This window comes from Urocitellus parryii, chromosome 9 (assembly GCF_045843805.1).
Source record: "Urocitellus parryii isolate mUroPar1 chromosome 9, mUroPar1.hap1, whole genome shotgun sequence".
NCBI classification, from domain to species: Eukaryota; Metazoa; Chordata; class Mammalia; order Rodentia; family Sciuridae; genus Urocitellus; species Urocitellus parryii.
Genome location: NC_135539.1, coordinates 120134340 through 120150919, shown reverse-complemented (window position 1 = coordinate 120150919; position 16580 = coordinate 120134340). Strand labels below are relative to the sequence as shown.

Genomic DNA, 16580 nt, shown 5'->3' with positions numbered 1-16580 from the left:
TAACATGACAAATATTTATAGCCAATAAAGTAGATAAATTGTGATCACAAAAACTATTCAATCAATCCAAAAGAGGGAAAAAAAACCAGAAAAAAAGGAACAGATGGGATGAACAGGAAAAAAAGAACAGGGAGAAGAATTAAACCATCCATACTAATAATCACAATAACTATAATAAGTCTAAATGCTCCAATTAAATGGACAATTGTTAGAGTAGATTCAGATAGGTTAAAAGTAAAATGTGGATGGGTATACTATATTATAGTAGATTGGGTGGGGACCTCCAAAAGAGATTTCAATGTTCAAATTCTAGAACCTTTGAATGTCATCTTATTTGGAGAAAGGGTCTTTGTAGATATAAGTAAGTTGAGAATCTTGAGATGAAAATACCTTGGATTACCATTGTGTACCCAAAACTCAATGACATATGTTTGAAAAGTAGGGCAGGAGGAGATTAAATAAAGAGAAAGAGGCAATATGACTATAGACAGAAACTGTAGTGATGTAGCCAGAAGCCCAGAAATATACCAGGAGTCAACAAAGTTTGAAGAGGCAAGGGACAGTCGCTCCTGGATCCTGAGGGCTGCAGCCCTGCCAACATCTTCATTTCAGACCAATGATCTCCCAAACAGAATAAGTTTCTGCTGTTTTAGGCCAATAAATTTGTGATCATTTGTAATAGTAGCCCTCAGAAATTAATATACATGCTTATGCAAACCAGAATTAGAATACCCAAAATGTGAATGCATGTCATACCAATAAACTGCACACACTTAAAAATGGTTAAAATGTTACATGTGTTTTACCACAATTAAAACATTTTAAACATAGGAATGGGGGGGGGGGTGGCCAGAGACAGAGAGAAAAAGGGAGCAGGAACTGGAGTTGCTATATAAATATCAAGCAAAATTTTACAACAAAAAAAGTTACTAAGAAACTAGATCATTCCATAATTAGATTAGTAGATGTATTAAGACAACAAAACAACCTTGAAGTTTACAGAATAAGAGAGCTCCAAAATACATTCAGTTAATTGGTTTTTGATTCAAGGGGACATAGACAAATCTGCAATTACTACAACCCTCTATCAATAACTGGTAAAAGAAGACAGGTAGTAAGTAGACAGAAGTCTTGAATAGCACTATCACCTAATTTGCCTGAATTGGGCTTGTCAAACACTCTACACAACAGCAGGATTTTTTTTTCATATGTATGTGGAACAATAGCCATGTGGTCCAAAGAACATTTTGCAAACCAAAGAAGCCAGATCATAAAAAAAATACAATTCAATGGAGAAAGAATAGTCTTTTTAAATGAATTAACTTGAAATGGATCAATGAACTAAACAGTACAAATGTAATAGAAAATCTTTATGTCTTTGGGTTAAGCAGAGATTTTATATCACCGAAAGCATAATCAGTAAAAGAAAAAAGACAAATTGGATTTCATAAAAATTAAAAACTTCTGTACTTCTCATATCCTATAAAGGACTTGTGTTCAAAAAGATTTAAAGATCTCTCACAACTTAGTACAGTCAATTTTTTCAATGTGCAAGACTTGATAGACACTTTCACCAAAGACATGTAAATGAAAACCCCGCAAAAATACTCAATATCATTATTGTTAGGGAAATGGAAATTAAAACCTCAATGAAATAGCACTAGTCATTTCGAGTGTTTAAAACTATGCGTGACCATAGCAAAAGTGCTTTTCAGGATGCTGTTGATGTAAATAAATATGCAAAAAACATATTGCATTATTTAAAGGAATCTTACCGAAAATTGAAATGGACATAAAAGAGATGGATAAAATGGGAAGCTGGCCAAGTTAATTAAATGAAGTGTTCACACCTGAGTATGAGATAGAATGAGGAGACTCCACTGGAAGGGCATGTAGGACTGGTAAGTGAAAACGAGGAATGCAACGCAATTACAGGGTGGTGATGCAACTACACTTTTTTTTTAAGTATTGGGTATTTCTTTTAAAACATTAAATTGTGTACTCTCTTTATTATTTTTATGTGGTGCTGAGGATTGAACCCAGTGTCTCACATGTGCTAGGCAAGTGCTCTACAACTGAGCTACAGCCCCAGCCCCAACTACACTGCTTTTTATATTTTTCACCTTATAACAATTTATTTTTAATTTGTTCTAATTAGTTACACATGACAGTAGAATGCATTTTGACACAGCATTCATAAATGGCATATAACTCTTTTCTTTTGGTTGTATATGATGTAATTATACAGATTATATAATTATATATGGACATAGGGTAATAATGTCTGACTCATTCTACTATCCTTCCTATCCCCTCCTCTCACTGCCTTCTGCCCAAGCCAAAGTTACTCCATTCTTCCCTACCACACCCGCCACATTATGGATCAGTATCCACTTATCAGAGAAAACATTCGGCCTTTGCTTTTTTGGGTTTGGCTTACTTCGCTTAGCATGATATTCTCCAGCTCCATCCATTTACCTGAAAATGCCATAATTTCATTCTTCTTTAAGGCTGAGTAATGTTCCATTGTGTATATACACCATATTTTCTTTATCCATTCATCTGTTGATATATAAAGAACTCAAAGAAAAAAATAACCCAATCAATAAATGGGCAAAGGAACAGAACAGGCACTTCACAGAAGAAATACAATCAATCAACAAATATATGAAAAAATGTTCAGCATCTCTAGCAATTGGAGAAATGCAAATCAAAACTACTCTAAGATTTCATCTCATTCTAGTCAAATGGCAATTATCAAGAATAAAAGCAATAATAAGTGTGTTATTAAAGATGTGGGGGAAAAGGTACACTCATACATTGCTGGTGGGACTGAAAATTGGTGTAACCACTTTGGAAAGCAGTGTGGAGATTCCTCAGAAAACTTGGAATGGAACTACCATTTGACCCAGCTGTCGAACTCCTTCGTTTATACCCAAAGAACTGAAAATCAGCATAATTCGGTGATACAGCCACATCAATGTTTATAGCAGTTCAATTCACAATACCTAAAGTATGGAACCAACAATTTTTTTTTTGTAAATCTCACCCTATCTAGCTGTTCTAAGATGGGAATTGTACTTCTGTGTAATGCACAAGACACAATATCCTTATCATTAAATTTGACAGTGTATAAACCATAAAGGAAATTGCAGAGTAGACTGCAACTTCACCCCACATAGTAAAACAGGGTTGTGCAGGAACAGCTCTATAATTCCTTACTTGTTAAATCTAACACCTCTCCCTGGGAATGGGCAAAGGGGAAGTCCTGGTAGGACTAACGTTACTGCTTACTGCTCCCTGGCTCAGTAATACTGTTAAATGTCATTCAAAAGATTTTTGGTTTTGTGTAATATTCAACAAGGAAAAAAAAAACTATTTAAATATCAGGAAGTCATTTTCTTGCATGCATAATATTTATTGTGCAATTACTAGTTGGTTATATTTATAAGAAATTAGCACCATTAATGTTTATATGCTGGCCAATTAAATCCTAGAAGTATACATAATTTACCAAAGTAAATAGATTATTTATAGTAAAGCTCTGTTGAATGAAGGAAAACAAAACAATGAGAAAGTCAATAAAAACTAAAATGTTTGAAAAACACTCAGTACTGACACTTCATTGAGGAAAAAAAAAGAGTGGGAAACAAAAATCTCCATCATATTTGAATATACTTTTGAACACATCAATATGTTTAGATCTATCTTAACCAAATTATAAGTTGTGTTAGCTTTGGATCACTGTGACCAAAATATCCAACAAGAACAACTTAGAAGAGGAAAGATTTATTTGGCTCTCATGGTTTCAGAGGTCTTAGTCTAAAAACAGCCAATTCCATTGCTCTGGGCCCAAGGTGAGGGCAAAGATCATGGCAGAATGGTGTGGTAGAGAAGCACTGCTCTATTCATGGCATCCAGAAAGCAGAGAGAGAGAAGGGGTTTCAGGGAAGATGAACCCTTCCAGGGCATATCCCCAGTGACTCACTTCCTTCAGGCCTGCCTCAACTGCCTACAGTTACCACCAAGTGAGTCCATTCAAACTAGGATGTACTGATTAGCTCTCATAGTCTAATCATTTCACCTCTGAACATTACAGCATCAACACAAGAGCTTTTGGAGGACACCTGAGATGCAAATTATAACATAGGCAGACAATTTTAGGCTAGTTAGGATTTACTTACTATTTCAAACAGATAAAATTTTTATATTTTATAGTGTCCATGCATGGAAAACTTTGGGGTCCTATCAGACTTCTGTGGCCCTGGAGCCACATAGATACAGATGTCAATCACCTAAAGTTTACAAAATAAGTAACTTTCAAACTAAATAACTTTCTAATTTGTAGTATGTAAATGAACAACAAGTTTCTTTTAAAGCAATACTATTCTCTTCCCACTATAAATTATAATCCGAATTAAAATCAGTTCAAAGTTAAGGGGTTATATTCTTATAATTTCCCTAGAGAAGCTCATTTACCTCTCTGGATGCTTTAGCCAGTGAAGGATACAAATTAGTACATTATCCATACACATGTGTGGGAATATTTTATGCTCTTCTCATTTTCTAAGTGAATAGATAGAATCTTTGACTTTCAACATGTTTTTAGTAAAATGCTTTTGCTTATCAATAAAACAGGTAATAATTGATTCCTTTCCTTTTAGTAATATGACTACATTCAAACTAATATAATACTTTAATAGACATGAGTAACAGTATTATAATCATCTTATGACATATTTATTTGTTATATGCATACAGCTATATTAAATAAAAAACAATGAAGAACTTAATAAACAGCTTAGTTATTTGTAATATACATATTTATTTTTAATACAAAGTCAGATTTTAGAAGTTGTACATAGAAAGCAAAAAGCACTTTACATATTCATGATTAACATTAATATTTCTTTATACTGTACACACTGAAAATGTTTTTATTTACTGATAAGGAATGCCAAGTGTATCCATCACCATTTGAATAGCTTGCAAAGAATTGGTGATTTCTTCTATACTATCTCTTCTTAAAACCCAATCCGGTTTAAGTCTGTTTTAAAAATAAAAATAAAAAATATGGCATTAAAACAGTACATTTCTTAAAAGAGTTAATTTTTATCTTTATGTGTTAACTAATGTGTTAACTAATTCATGACACATCATTTCTCATACAACCTTTTCAAAGAGGTGGAAGAACTTCATATTATTGCCAATTATCAGTTCTAGAATATTTCCTTATGATACTTGCTTCTTTGAAGCTTATACTACTTATTTTGCTACCATCTTTTGCTCATTGACCATCTCCTAATTACGAACCTGCTCTTGGACTTCCCCCAACTCCTGCTACCATTCTCATTAATATCAACATCCATATGGCTAAAAAACGAACAGCATTCTCAGTTTTTGCAACCCTTTCCTTCCATTCTTTCTTAACCAATCCTTTCTCACATAGTTTACATTCTAGACTTTATCACCACTTCTGATTTATCCATGTTATCTGCTTTAATACAGTCACTGAACCAATTCCTCCACCCTGCTGAGATCTCTAGTTCACTTGACCTCAACACATACCTATTGTTCATTAGAATGTTATTCTCACTTTCCTCCCTAACTAGTTTAGTTATCTCAATATTATTCCATTCTGTTTCTTTCTCCTATCAAACTTGTCTAGAAAATTCTATTTGGGTTCCAAATTAAATAGAAATATCTTCTTTCTCCATTCCTATACAGATATTGCTAAAGAAACTATACATTTTTATTTTATGTCAAATGGGCATTTGAATTGCCTAGTATGCTTCTGCTCTCCCAGATGATTATTTTATTTCTTTCCTCTTTTCAAATATCCCTTCCATACCCTCTAAGCTACTTCTGAGTTGTTGAGTTTAAAATATCACACCACATTGAGAAAACGGTATCAATCAGGGGAGAGCTCATGTATCTTCTCACACAAATCCCTACTATATACACTTCCATCTTCTTATTCTTTCTTGTTAAAAATCTAAATGCCTCACCATTGGTTATGGTCAAAATGTGGTATGTATCCATACAATGGAAAGGAGTGATATAAAGGAGTGAAATTTCAATCCATGATCACATTCATTCATCTTTTGGCCTTAAGTGCTATCTACATCCTCAAACCAACAGTACTCCAATTTTTATCTAAAAATTTGTTCTTCTGTTCAACCATATGCATGATTTTCCAATGGCTTATTTATATTTTCCTCTTATTTATGCTGTAGGTTTCTCAAGCTTATTCAAAACAAAAGCCATGCCATGATGCAACACTCCCGCCCACTCTGTGCTATCCTCTCCTCAACTCACCCTCCAGGACTTAAAAATCACATGATGCTTTCTCGGCCATTCTCTTTATCTTAGTAGTTGTCACTATCTTTATTATTTTACTCATTAATCTGTTTGCTCATTGTCATTCTTCCTGAACCACAAAGCTTTACGCTGCACAACCAAATTTAAGCACTTTGTAGTTCAAGATGCAGCTCTATATGATTTCTACTCCTGATCATGGGGAGTAACCACATAAACAAACACACCTTAAAAAAAAAAAGTAACATAAACTAGGTAAACCACAATTATCTTTATGGGTCTATAACAGGCTAAATGGTGACCCTGAAAGATATATCTATGTCTAGTCACAGAATTTGTGATGTTACATTATTTAGAAAAAAAGAAAACAGATTTCTTTTTCTTTTTGTGCAGATATACTTAAGTAAAAGATCTTGATATAAAATCATCCTGGATTAGACTGGGGTTTGGCTCAGCCTTAGAGCGCTCGCTTAGCATGTATGAGGCCCTGGGTTCGATCCTCAGCACCACATAAAAATAGAGATTAACATGGAAAATAAAACTGATATAACAAGGTTCTTAGCATTAGGTCTGAACTATGTAACATAAGGAATTTGTTGAATAGCTACTAAATATCCAAAGCTACATCAGTATTATTTCATTATTTAGTGAAATCGATTCCTTTAGATTTACCGAATAGTCTATTCTTTTTCTTTTTTTTTTTTTTTTTGGAATAATCTATTCTTATTCATATGTTGTTTCTCTATGGTTAAGAACAATATCTTGCTTATGATAGTGTTAACAAGTATTTATTTAAATGAATGAATGGTGACATGAAATTACAGAATACAATTAACTGCTTACCTTGAAACTATTCTGGTCCTTATTGGTGTTTCTGGAATAATGGGAATGCCCATGGAAGAATTCTTCTTTTGATTATTAAGTATTCTTTCAGCATTTATTTTATGTTTACGAGCTGTAAGTTTGTAGATGCTATAAATGCGGTCAACAACTTTGGGACTACTTCGTACATCCTAAAAAAGAAAGTGTACATTTACTAAAACCTAATAAGAATTCAATCTCTCCTAGAATAACAAAATCAATCATTTGAATACTATGCAGTAGGCTTTCGAGCTTTTAACAATCAAGAGCACGGCTCTCCAAGTATAGTAGGCAAATTATTTTAAATTGTGAAATAATATGTAAGACAATTATAAAGAGGAGAAATATTCAAAAATTGTACATTTAACTTGATACTGAATACAAAAAGGAACTATACTCAATATAACCTGTCATATCTAGTTACTAAGTCCTATGAATTTTACCTCTTCCAACTTTCTAGAATCATCCACTTACCTCTCATTGACACAACCTTAGGTGAAGCACAATCTCTTGTCTAGCCACTACATATCTACATTTGCCTCCTATAATGGTCTCCCCATATCTATACATGCTCTCACAAATTCATTCTTCAGTCAGTAGCCAGGGTGATGCTAAAACTTAAATAGGAAAATATTATTCTCTTGCTTAAAATGCTTCAGAGGTTTCCACAGTTATCAGGATAAAGGCAGGGCTCTGGTTACTCTTATGTTGATTGTGATACCTGGAGAGAATAACTCAGATGTCTCAGCACAGAAAAGCTTGAGACATATTTATGGTTATGATAGGTGGATAGAGAATTATACATATCTTATTTCCTATCCTGCTAAGGTAATTTGTTATACTCTCTAGTAAGTAGGAAATTCTTATTTACATGACTGAAATAAATTCTATTTTCAGAATTCAGTTTCTTTAATAACAAAATGAAACAATGAATATATATATATACACACACACACACACACTGATACTAGGCAAAACAAAAACAAAAACAAAAACAAAAACAAAACATAAAAACAACAACAAAAACTCAAGTTTGATCACATACAAAATACTATTTTAGTGTAATGGTTACTAAAGGAAAAACATAAAATCTATACATAAAAGAACATAGAAAATAAGCTCAAAGAAAAGTAACTGATCAATACTTACAGAGGCTCTGTTTGTTGTCTTCAACAAAACAGCCAACAAACAACAAGTTTTTGTGAAAATGCTTCCACCCTTGTCTGCAACTTTGTCACCAGGCTTTTCTCGGTACATCTGCAAAAGCTCCAACAATGTGTGTATACAGTTTTCTACATCATAAACTGCTGAAGTAGTTTTCTCATACTTGAAGAGAACAGAATGAAATTAAAAGTTGTAATAAGCATACACCTTTAAAACTGCCCAACCGTAAAGACAGCTTAGAGCCAAATCTTTGAAGTATCTGCCACAGGTACAAAGGACTTCATGAGATAATTTTTTGTTACTCCTATCATATTTGAATCTTATATGTATATTAATCTTTTACTTTCCTAACCACTTCAAAAGTTCCACATAAAACAAATTAAAGCTAAAATCTCTAAAAAAGAATATCTTGAAGTAAATAAAAGCAAGTTTCTAAAGAGAAGACCATTTTAGCAAGACTCTCTCATGAAAGAGAACTTATCTGTTACAGTTAGTCATAGGGTAAGATAATGAGTAAGGCAAGATCTAATTACACTATTTTACATCCTTCTTGAGAGGAAGATGTACTTTAGAATAAAACAAATTTGATACTAATAAATCTAGGATTAGTTTTTCATGCTTTATTTAATGATACTATGATACTATTACATTCATACTGAAATTTGCATGGTTTCAAAAAATAATCATTCTAACATAAAAATAAGAAACCATTAATAGCTAACACTTGCATGGTATGTTTATGTATCAAGAACTTTTAAGTATATTAACTCATTTAATCTTCACAGGAACATTTTGAGATGAGTATTATTTTTTTTTATACTCATTTTACTGTTGAAGAAAGTAAAGCAAAGAGAGGCCAAATAATCTATAACAGCTTGCAGAACTGGGATTCAAATTCAGTAGTTTGGTTCTATGTTCTTAACCACTATTCCTCAATATATTGGGTACACTACAGTCATGGTTTCCAGGGTGGGCAAGGAAGGTAAATGTCTCATCTTAATACCACTGATTGTATGCAACTTCTGTAAGCATTATCATTCCTTTTCTATAAAATGGGAAATATATGAGTTACTTTACAGGATTATTTTAAGGATTAAATTAAATAATGTACAAAAATACTGGCAAGTTCTCAATAATACTATTATTCATATTATAAAAGTAATAGAAATAAAACAACAAAATAGCATTCATATCTATAGTTATATTCATAAATTAAATATTTTTCCCCATCAAGACTCTTCATATACATGAATTTTAATTTAGAGGCCTAATTTCAAACTTTGTTTTTTTTTCCTTTTTTGGTGCCATGGATTGAGACCAAGGGTAGTGCTTAACCACTGAGCCAAATCCCCAGCTTTTTTTTTTTTTTTAAATATTTATTTTGAGACAGTGTCTCACTAGGTTGCTTATAGTCTAAGCTGCTGAGGCTGGCTTAGAACCTGCAATCCTTCTGACTCCTTCCTGAGCTATTGGGATTAGGCATGCAGCACCATTCCCAGCCTAATTTCTAATTTAGAGCATTTCTACTCTACTTCATAGAGACTCGTCCAGTCCACACTGGATGTGTGTATATGTGGACATATGTATTTAATCCTGCAGAGTAATATCTTAATTTTACAATTTTTATATAAATTCTATCAATTCTATCTATTAATTTGCAGAGTTACATTTCTTGAACAATGATTATTTCATTATTAAAATGGAAGACTACCTTAGCTACATTAAGCAAAACTTGTACAGCATATCTGATGACCTCCATACAAGGAACACTACGATTACAACTTCGGATTAAAACAAATATTTTAGAAATTGCTCCACTCTCAGCCATGTTCTCACAACAACGTGGAGATAATCTGGTAACAACCTCTGAAAGAGAAAAAGACACATGTTAATTTCCAGTAACAACAATGCATTCCAATTTTATATATAACTATAATGTAGGTAAGTAGAAAAATAAATAAACAGAAAGAAGACCAACTGAATAGAGAAAGAGGACAGGAGAGGGACTGGGAGAAGAAGAAGTACAAAGGATTGAAATGGAGCAAACTGGCCGGGTGTGGTGGCATATGCCCGTAATCTCAGAGGCTTTAGAGGTGGAAGCAGGATGATTCCCAAGTTCAAAGCCAGCCTCAGTAATTTAGCCAAGCCCTATGCAACTTAGCAAGATCCTGTCTCTAAGTGAAAAAATAAAAATAAAAAACAGACTGGGGATGTGGCTCAGTGGTTGAACACCCCTGGGTTCAATCCCTGGTACCCCTCTGCCCCCCCCCCCCACCAAAAGAAATGGAGCATACAAAGTTATATGCAAAATGAACCCCACTACAATGCTCCAAGAAAAAATGAAGTCTTAGTTAATACTGTGTAATCACAATGTTCTTTAAATATTCAAATATAAAAAATGCATTCCTAATCTTATGCAAGATATTGTTATAACAAACTAACCGAGGTGTTTTAGGGCCTCAAGAATGGCAGAAAGGTGCTTATACGTTAAAAGATAATGAAGTGCAAGTGTGGTTCTTTTGTAGAGTTTATCTTCTTCTCTAATCTCCCTATTAACCATCTGAAGACTTAACCGTATAGCTTTAAATTTTGTACAATCATGTTTCTTCCTCCAAGAGTAGCCTCTCCATAATGCCTTAAAGAGATAAAAGAATAATTTTAAGATTACAGCCCATATTGTTTTGAATTTATATATACATTTACTTCTACAAAATAAATATTTTCAGTAAATTTATATGATATAAACAGATACATTTCAACTAAAACCTCAATTTTAGTTTTATTCCTGTATCAAAAACCATAGAGTTTTCACTTACCTGAAGTTTAGTGATTCTACTATTAAATTTTTCCTGTCTTTTGCGAAGGAGAAAGTGACGTACTGCTTTCTGTATTACTGATGCAGCCCTATTTTTCTGGTTCATACATTCTTGAACTTCATGCTCAATTTTTATGATGCTATAATATTTCTCAATAAATCTCTTTCGTTCTAATTTTGCTCGAAACCATCTCTGTTTAAAATGTGAAGATTTTTTCACTTTTAATACACACATTTTTAAAAGTAGACAAAAATATACATACATTTATATACATATTTTATATATGTTAGCATTCTTCATAGCCATGTGAAGTTTACATGCTCCTTGAATTCTAAAAGCAGATAATATGAAGCTGCTATGAAGTGAAGGGGGAAGCCAAACTGGCTGTCAATGCTAAACTCTAAAGGAGAAAGAAACAGAAGGTCAAAACGCCTTTCAAACCTCCAGTATCATTTCCCCCTTCTATTTGTAGAGACTCATTCAGTCCACACTGGATGTGTGTATATGTGGATGTATGTATTTAATCCTGCAGAGTAATGCCTTTATTTTACAATTTATATAAATTCTATCAAACTATACAACATTCTGAAAATTATTTTTTGACTAAATATTTTATTGGTACATGCATGTTAATTACACAAATAAGAACTTTATCCAGAATATAGAATTCCTATAAATCAATAAAAAAGAACATCAAGTAGAAAAAGGGACAAAGTGCATAAAAAGAAAGATTAGAAAGAGCACATGATACACAGATAAGAACTTGAATAATAAATGTAAAAATTTCAGAACTGCTGGCAATCAAGTAAATGAAAAACAAAATGAGATACCATTTCCAATTCACTGGAATGGCAAAAATCAGGGTGTCTTCTGATGCCACTGTTGTGAAGGATTTAGAGAAACAGGTACCCTCTAACTTTACTAGTGGGAGTATAATAAATGAGTAAAATTACAGCAGAGAGTAATTCACAGCTTTATTGCTGTTCCATAAAGAAGATATCCAAACTTCCAGTCATCCTAATAGCTATATGCTGAAAATGTTACATATTATATGATCTTACCATAAGGAATCTGAGAATTGTTCAATATATGTAAAAAATTTCTAAGAGGAAAGTTACATCTCATAGTTTTTCTGCAAAAGACAAACTGACCTGAATACAAATGGCTGAATTAACCCGTTTGTTAGCATTCTTCATAGCCATGTGAACTTTATATGCTCTTTGAATTCTAAGAGCAGACAGGTGATAATATGCAGCTGCTGTGAAGTGAAGGAGCCGAGCTTTGGCTCTCTGTTCTAAAATCTAAAGGAGAAAAAGAATATTAATAATCAAGTGTCTGACTTTTTTGATACACCAATATTTTAACTCAAGAAATTTTTTGAAGTACTATAACAAATGAGTTGATTGCTCAGTTGTATAGCATGTAGAATATTAAAATATTTTATTTTTTTATTGTTTCTTTTTAGTTATATATAATATTAGAATTCATTTTGACATAATTTAAAAACAGAATATAATTTGCTATAATTCAGATCCCAGTACATCTCCTTTCCTTCCCCCACTTCCTGCCCTGTTCCCTTCCCTCTATTAAAGTGTCTGATTCTTAAGATAGTTTTTTCTCTTATGTAACTATCATGATTCAATGTGATTATAATCCTATATTTCAAAATATTTAGAATAATTTAACTCATGATTCAGAGTATGTAATCAAAATTATAGCATTTAATGTAACTAAACTACCCAATAACAGCAATTTAAGACCTTCAATGTATGAATAATGAAAGACATCAATGCTAAAAACCAAAAAAGGCTACTGTATTCCAGCAGAATAGAGATGGTGATATTAAATCTGATAAAATTATATGAATTAATTGTTCCAGTATTAGTGTAGCACAAGTCCAGTGTAAGATTCTTATAGTATGGCTTTCAACAGTGATCCAGGGGCTTTAGATTTCTAATATATATGAGTAAAATACAAAAGAACTCTATTTTAGGTTCAAATCAGGCTGTTATGTCTATGCCAGTGCTTTATATATTGGAAGCCAAATGTCATGAGCTCCCTTAACAGAATTCTCTTTTGCTGAAGATGTGGGTGACATCACAGGAATGGTAGTTACAATTCCTTAAGGGCAGCAAAAGGCTACCTGAGTAAAAATAAACATCTTTAACCTATGAAACCTTTCCCTCATACTTCTTTCAGTTTTTTTATTGAGTCATTATACAAGAGAAATTTTATTTTGCATCTCTGGCAATGGGAAGCAGCAGGGTCACAGAACAAAAATCTGTGACACCCAATGCCCTTCTATGTAGCTCTGCAGCAGCTGAATGAACTCAAACTAATAATTATATTAGCTCTGAAAATATTCTCCAAAGACCAAAATGTCTTACCACCACTTAACATCAAATACTTTCATTTCACATGATTGAAACATTCTACTTAAAAAAACTTACTTTTCTCCTTTCTAACCAGCCACGCACTAGTGCTTGTAGAATAACTGTAGACTTTTTTAATTCAAGATATTTTATTCTTTCACATTTCCCAGCCTCCCAGGCTCGTATATGTCTTTGTATGATCAAAACAGCAGATTTCTGCTGAAGAAAGAGCTGTCTTCTTTTATGTCCTCTAAAATGTGCTTGGATAAGACAAGCAGCACGATGTTTCTACAAGGAAAATTTTACAAGTGACATTAATAGATAGAAATAATAAGATTTTCAACCTACTAGAGATTCTTGAATTTTTTCAATGTTTGAGGATGTCATATTTCATAGATTATGAAAAGGTGATACAGTCTATATAGATCTATAGCCAAAATTGAAGGGACAAGCCAAGATCAATAGATATTTGGTGTTCTCTCCCTCTTACCCTACTGATTCTTTTCATTGTGAAGAGGAAAAGGACTAAAGTTATTATAGGAAAAATACATTTACTAAAAGAGCTAGCTAGCTACAATATAAAGAGCCGAGTGGTCATTATAACCAGCCATGAGGGAACTTCTGTGGTTTCAAGAACCACAAAGCATACCACCAGCATACTTTATGTTGCTCAATTACATAACATCCTGACAATCTAATTTTCACACACACAGAGGATGTGAATTTAAATAATTTTAATTCATTTAAGCTAGGTTTGTTTTATAAACCTCCAGCTATTTGGGCAAGTAAATTTACCTCTCTAAACATTTTCCTCACCTTTAAGTTGAGTAGGATAATAGTAACTATTTTATAAGGTTGTATGAAGATCAAATTTGTTCATATACAAGAGCTTATCCAATGCTTGGCATACTTTAAGTATGACTAGTAAGAGTAATAACAATCATAGTTATATTATTAACCATAGTGAATATTACATGAACACTAAAATTTAAGTCAAATTTTAATTTTTGATTTTTTTAACTAAAGCCCAAAGCTATTTTAAAATGCAGATGTTAAACAATTTAAATATATAATCAATAGTGGCTTAAAGAGCATGTTACTAAGTATTTGACTTATACTAGACAAAATATGCTACATTTATTATGATTTCTCCAGATTGGTTATTTTCACTGAAAGCACTTCAAACTTGAGTTTGAAAAGAACTTATAAATACATATGATATATGCATGCACTATATATATATAAAATACTAGTGTCTTTCCAAGTAAAAATAACTTTTACTTGAGTATAATAGATATAAAATAAATGAATAATTGGGTCTAAAAAATTCTTTTTGTCTTATAAATGAGTTATTTTTATTTACACCTACTTTTGCCATTAAGTGCTCATGAGCCATTCTTACAGAAAGTATAGCTCTCCATTTTCTCTGAATGATAATTGTTGATGCTCTCATCTTCAAAAACCTAAAAAATAGTTATTATTGAAAAGCAATTTCAAATTTAATATATTCAACAAATATTTATTGTTCTCTTACTTCCAATACTGAGGAGAAAAAAATACAACAAAAGCAAAACAAAAGGAAGCAGGAATTCATACTTAAGTTCTAGCAATCACAATTTTATGCATACACTTAAGACACAATAAAAAGGAAGTTTTGCAATTGGCAATATCCCAGTGAGTAGGAAACAAGAAGTTCCATAATTCTGGTGTGACAAATAATTTTGAACAAGATCAAAAGAAAGTATGACCATTTGGGTCCAGACAAAAACCTCCATAAAGTGAGTCATGACAAATAATAGTAAAGAATAAAGTCTGAGTGAGTCTCTGAGCAGACAAGAGGTGGTCAAAAAGAGAGGTTGGAAGATTACAAGTAGCATCAGATAAGGACACTTATTTGAGAAGAAAGATGGGCTCTTTAATTTCTTCTCAGTATTATAGAAAAGGCAAAAAGATGAGTTTGTTTGATTGTCAGATTTCTTAGAAAATAAGACCGAATATCATTGAGAAAATTCACCATTTGGGTACAAGAAAAGATACCAGACCGTAATATTGATAGTGGCAACTGTGTCTATATATTAAGTCCTCTAACTCTGCTCTGTTCTCCTAAACTGGACAGCAATCACAAATTCTGGGATGTGAAGAAAAATTCTTATAGTGTGAAATAAAAAAAAAAAAGACCATTTAATAGCAGCCTCTAAAAATTATGTAAAACATACATTAAATGACTCGGGTAAGTGAGGAAATAGAATATGCATAGAAAGTTGGTAATTAGGGTCTTCATCATTAAGGACAAAGAGTATGAAGAGTAATACAAAGTAAAGGAAGAAAGAAAAAGAAAAAGAAATAGAAATATGAAAACAAATTTAGCCAATAGCTATATCAACAACAACAAAAAGGACAAAAGCTTTAAGTGTATGTAAATATTTCTTACTAAATTATATCATCAAGGCTATGCTCTATATTTAAAAAGCAAGATATCCCAAGAGATATATTATGGTTCATGAATGGAGAAAATACCAACAAAACTAACCATATAAATTGAGCATAGCAAATACTTATGAGGACTTGCCAACCACACATATACTATTATGCTCTGCCACAGGGCTACAATACATTACCGTGTTCTCTCCCGTTTGGCATAGAAGCAACCTTGAATAATTTCAACAGCTTTTAATACAGCTAAATATTCATTGCGTGCTCTCCAACACCTATACCAGGCTTGAATCTTGCAGGCAGCTCTCACTTTACATAAATATTTCTTAGCTTTATATCTTCTCCATATAGCCTATAAAATGCAAAAAAATATAACAGGTATGCAATGACTGTCATTTTTTGTAAATTGGAAGAATTAGTATTAAGACAGTCAATCTGAGGTTAATGCAGATAAACAAAAATCAATTGTAAAAATAAAGTCACATACTAACTCCCATTAGAATCTGGCATATATTGAGTCCTCTGAGGACAGTGGTGCCGATATAATGAATGCCTGCCATGTACTTTATCACACATACCCTGTTGCTGGCTGTCAGAAAAGCCTAACGTAACCCTA

The 16580-nt window shown here is 32.5% G+C and overlaps 1 protein-coding gene across 1 annotated transcript in view; it reads right to left on the bottom strand.

Moving 5' to 3' along the window:
* Positions 1-4941: 4941 nt before the first annotated feature.
* Positions 4942-16580, bottom strand: part of Aspm (assembly factor for spindle microtubules) — a 48385-nt gene continuing 36746 nt past the window's right edge. Inside the window, exons 20-29 of the mRNA XM_077802947.1 lie at positions 16150-16316; positions 14907-14994; positions 13610-13819; positions 12311-12460; positions 11160-11351; positions 10786-10978; positions 10055-10209; positions 8329-8505; positions 7162-7331; positions 4942-5047 (exon numbers count right to left, since the gene is read on the bottom strand). Of these exons, the coding sequence (XP_077659073.1) occupies positions 4942-5047; positions 7162-7331; positions 8329-8505; positions 10055-10209; positions 10786-10978; positions 11160-11351; positions 12311-12460; positions 13610-13819; positions 14907-14994; positions 16150-16316 (1608 nt within the window). The remainder of the gene's footprint in view (positions 5048-7161; positions 7332-8328; positions 8506-10054; positions 10210-10785; positions 10979-11159; positions 11352-12310; positions 12461-13609; positions 13820-14906; positions 14995-16149; positions 16317-16580) is intronic.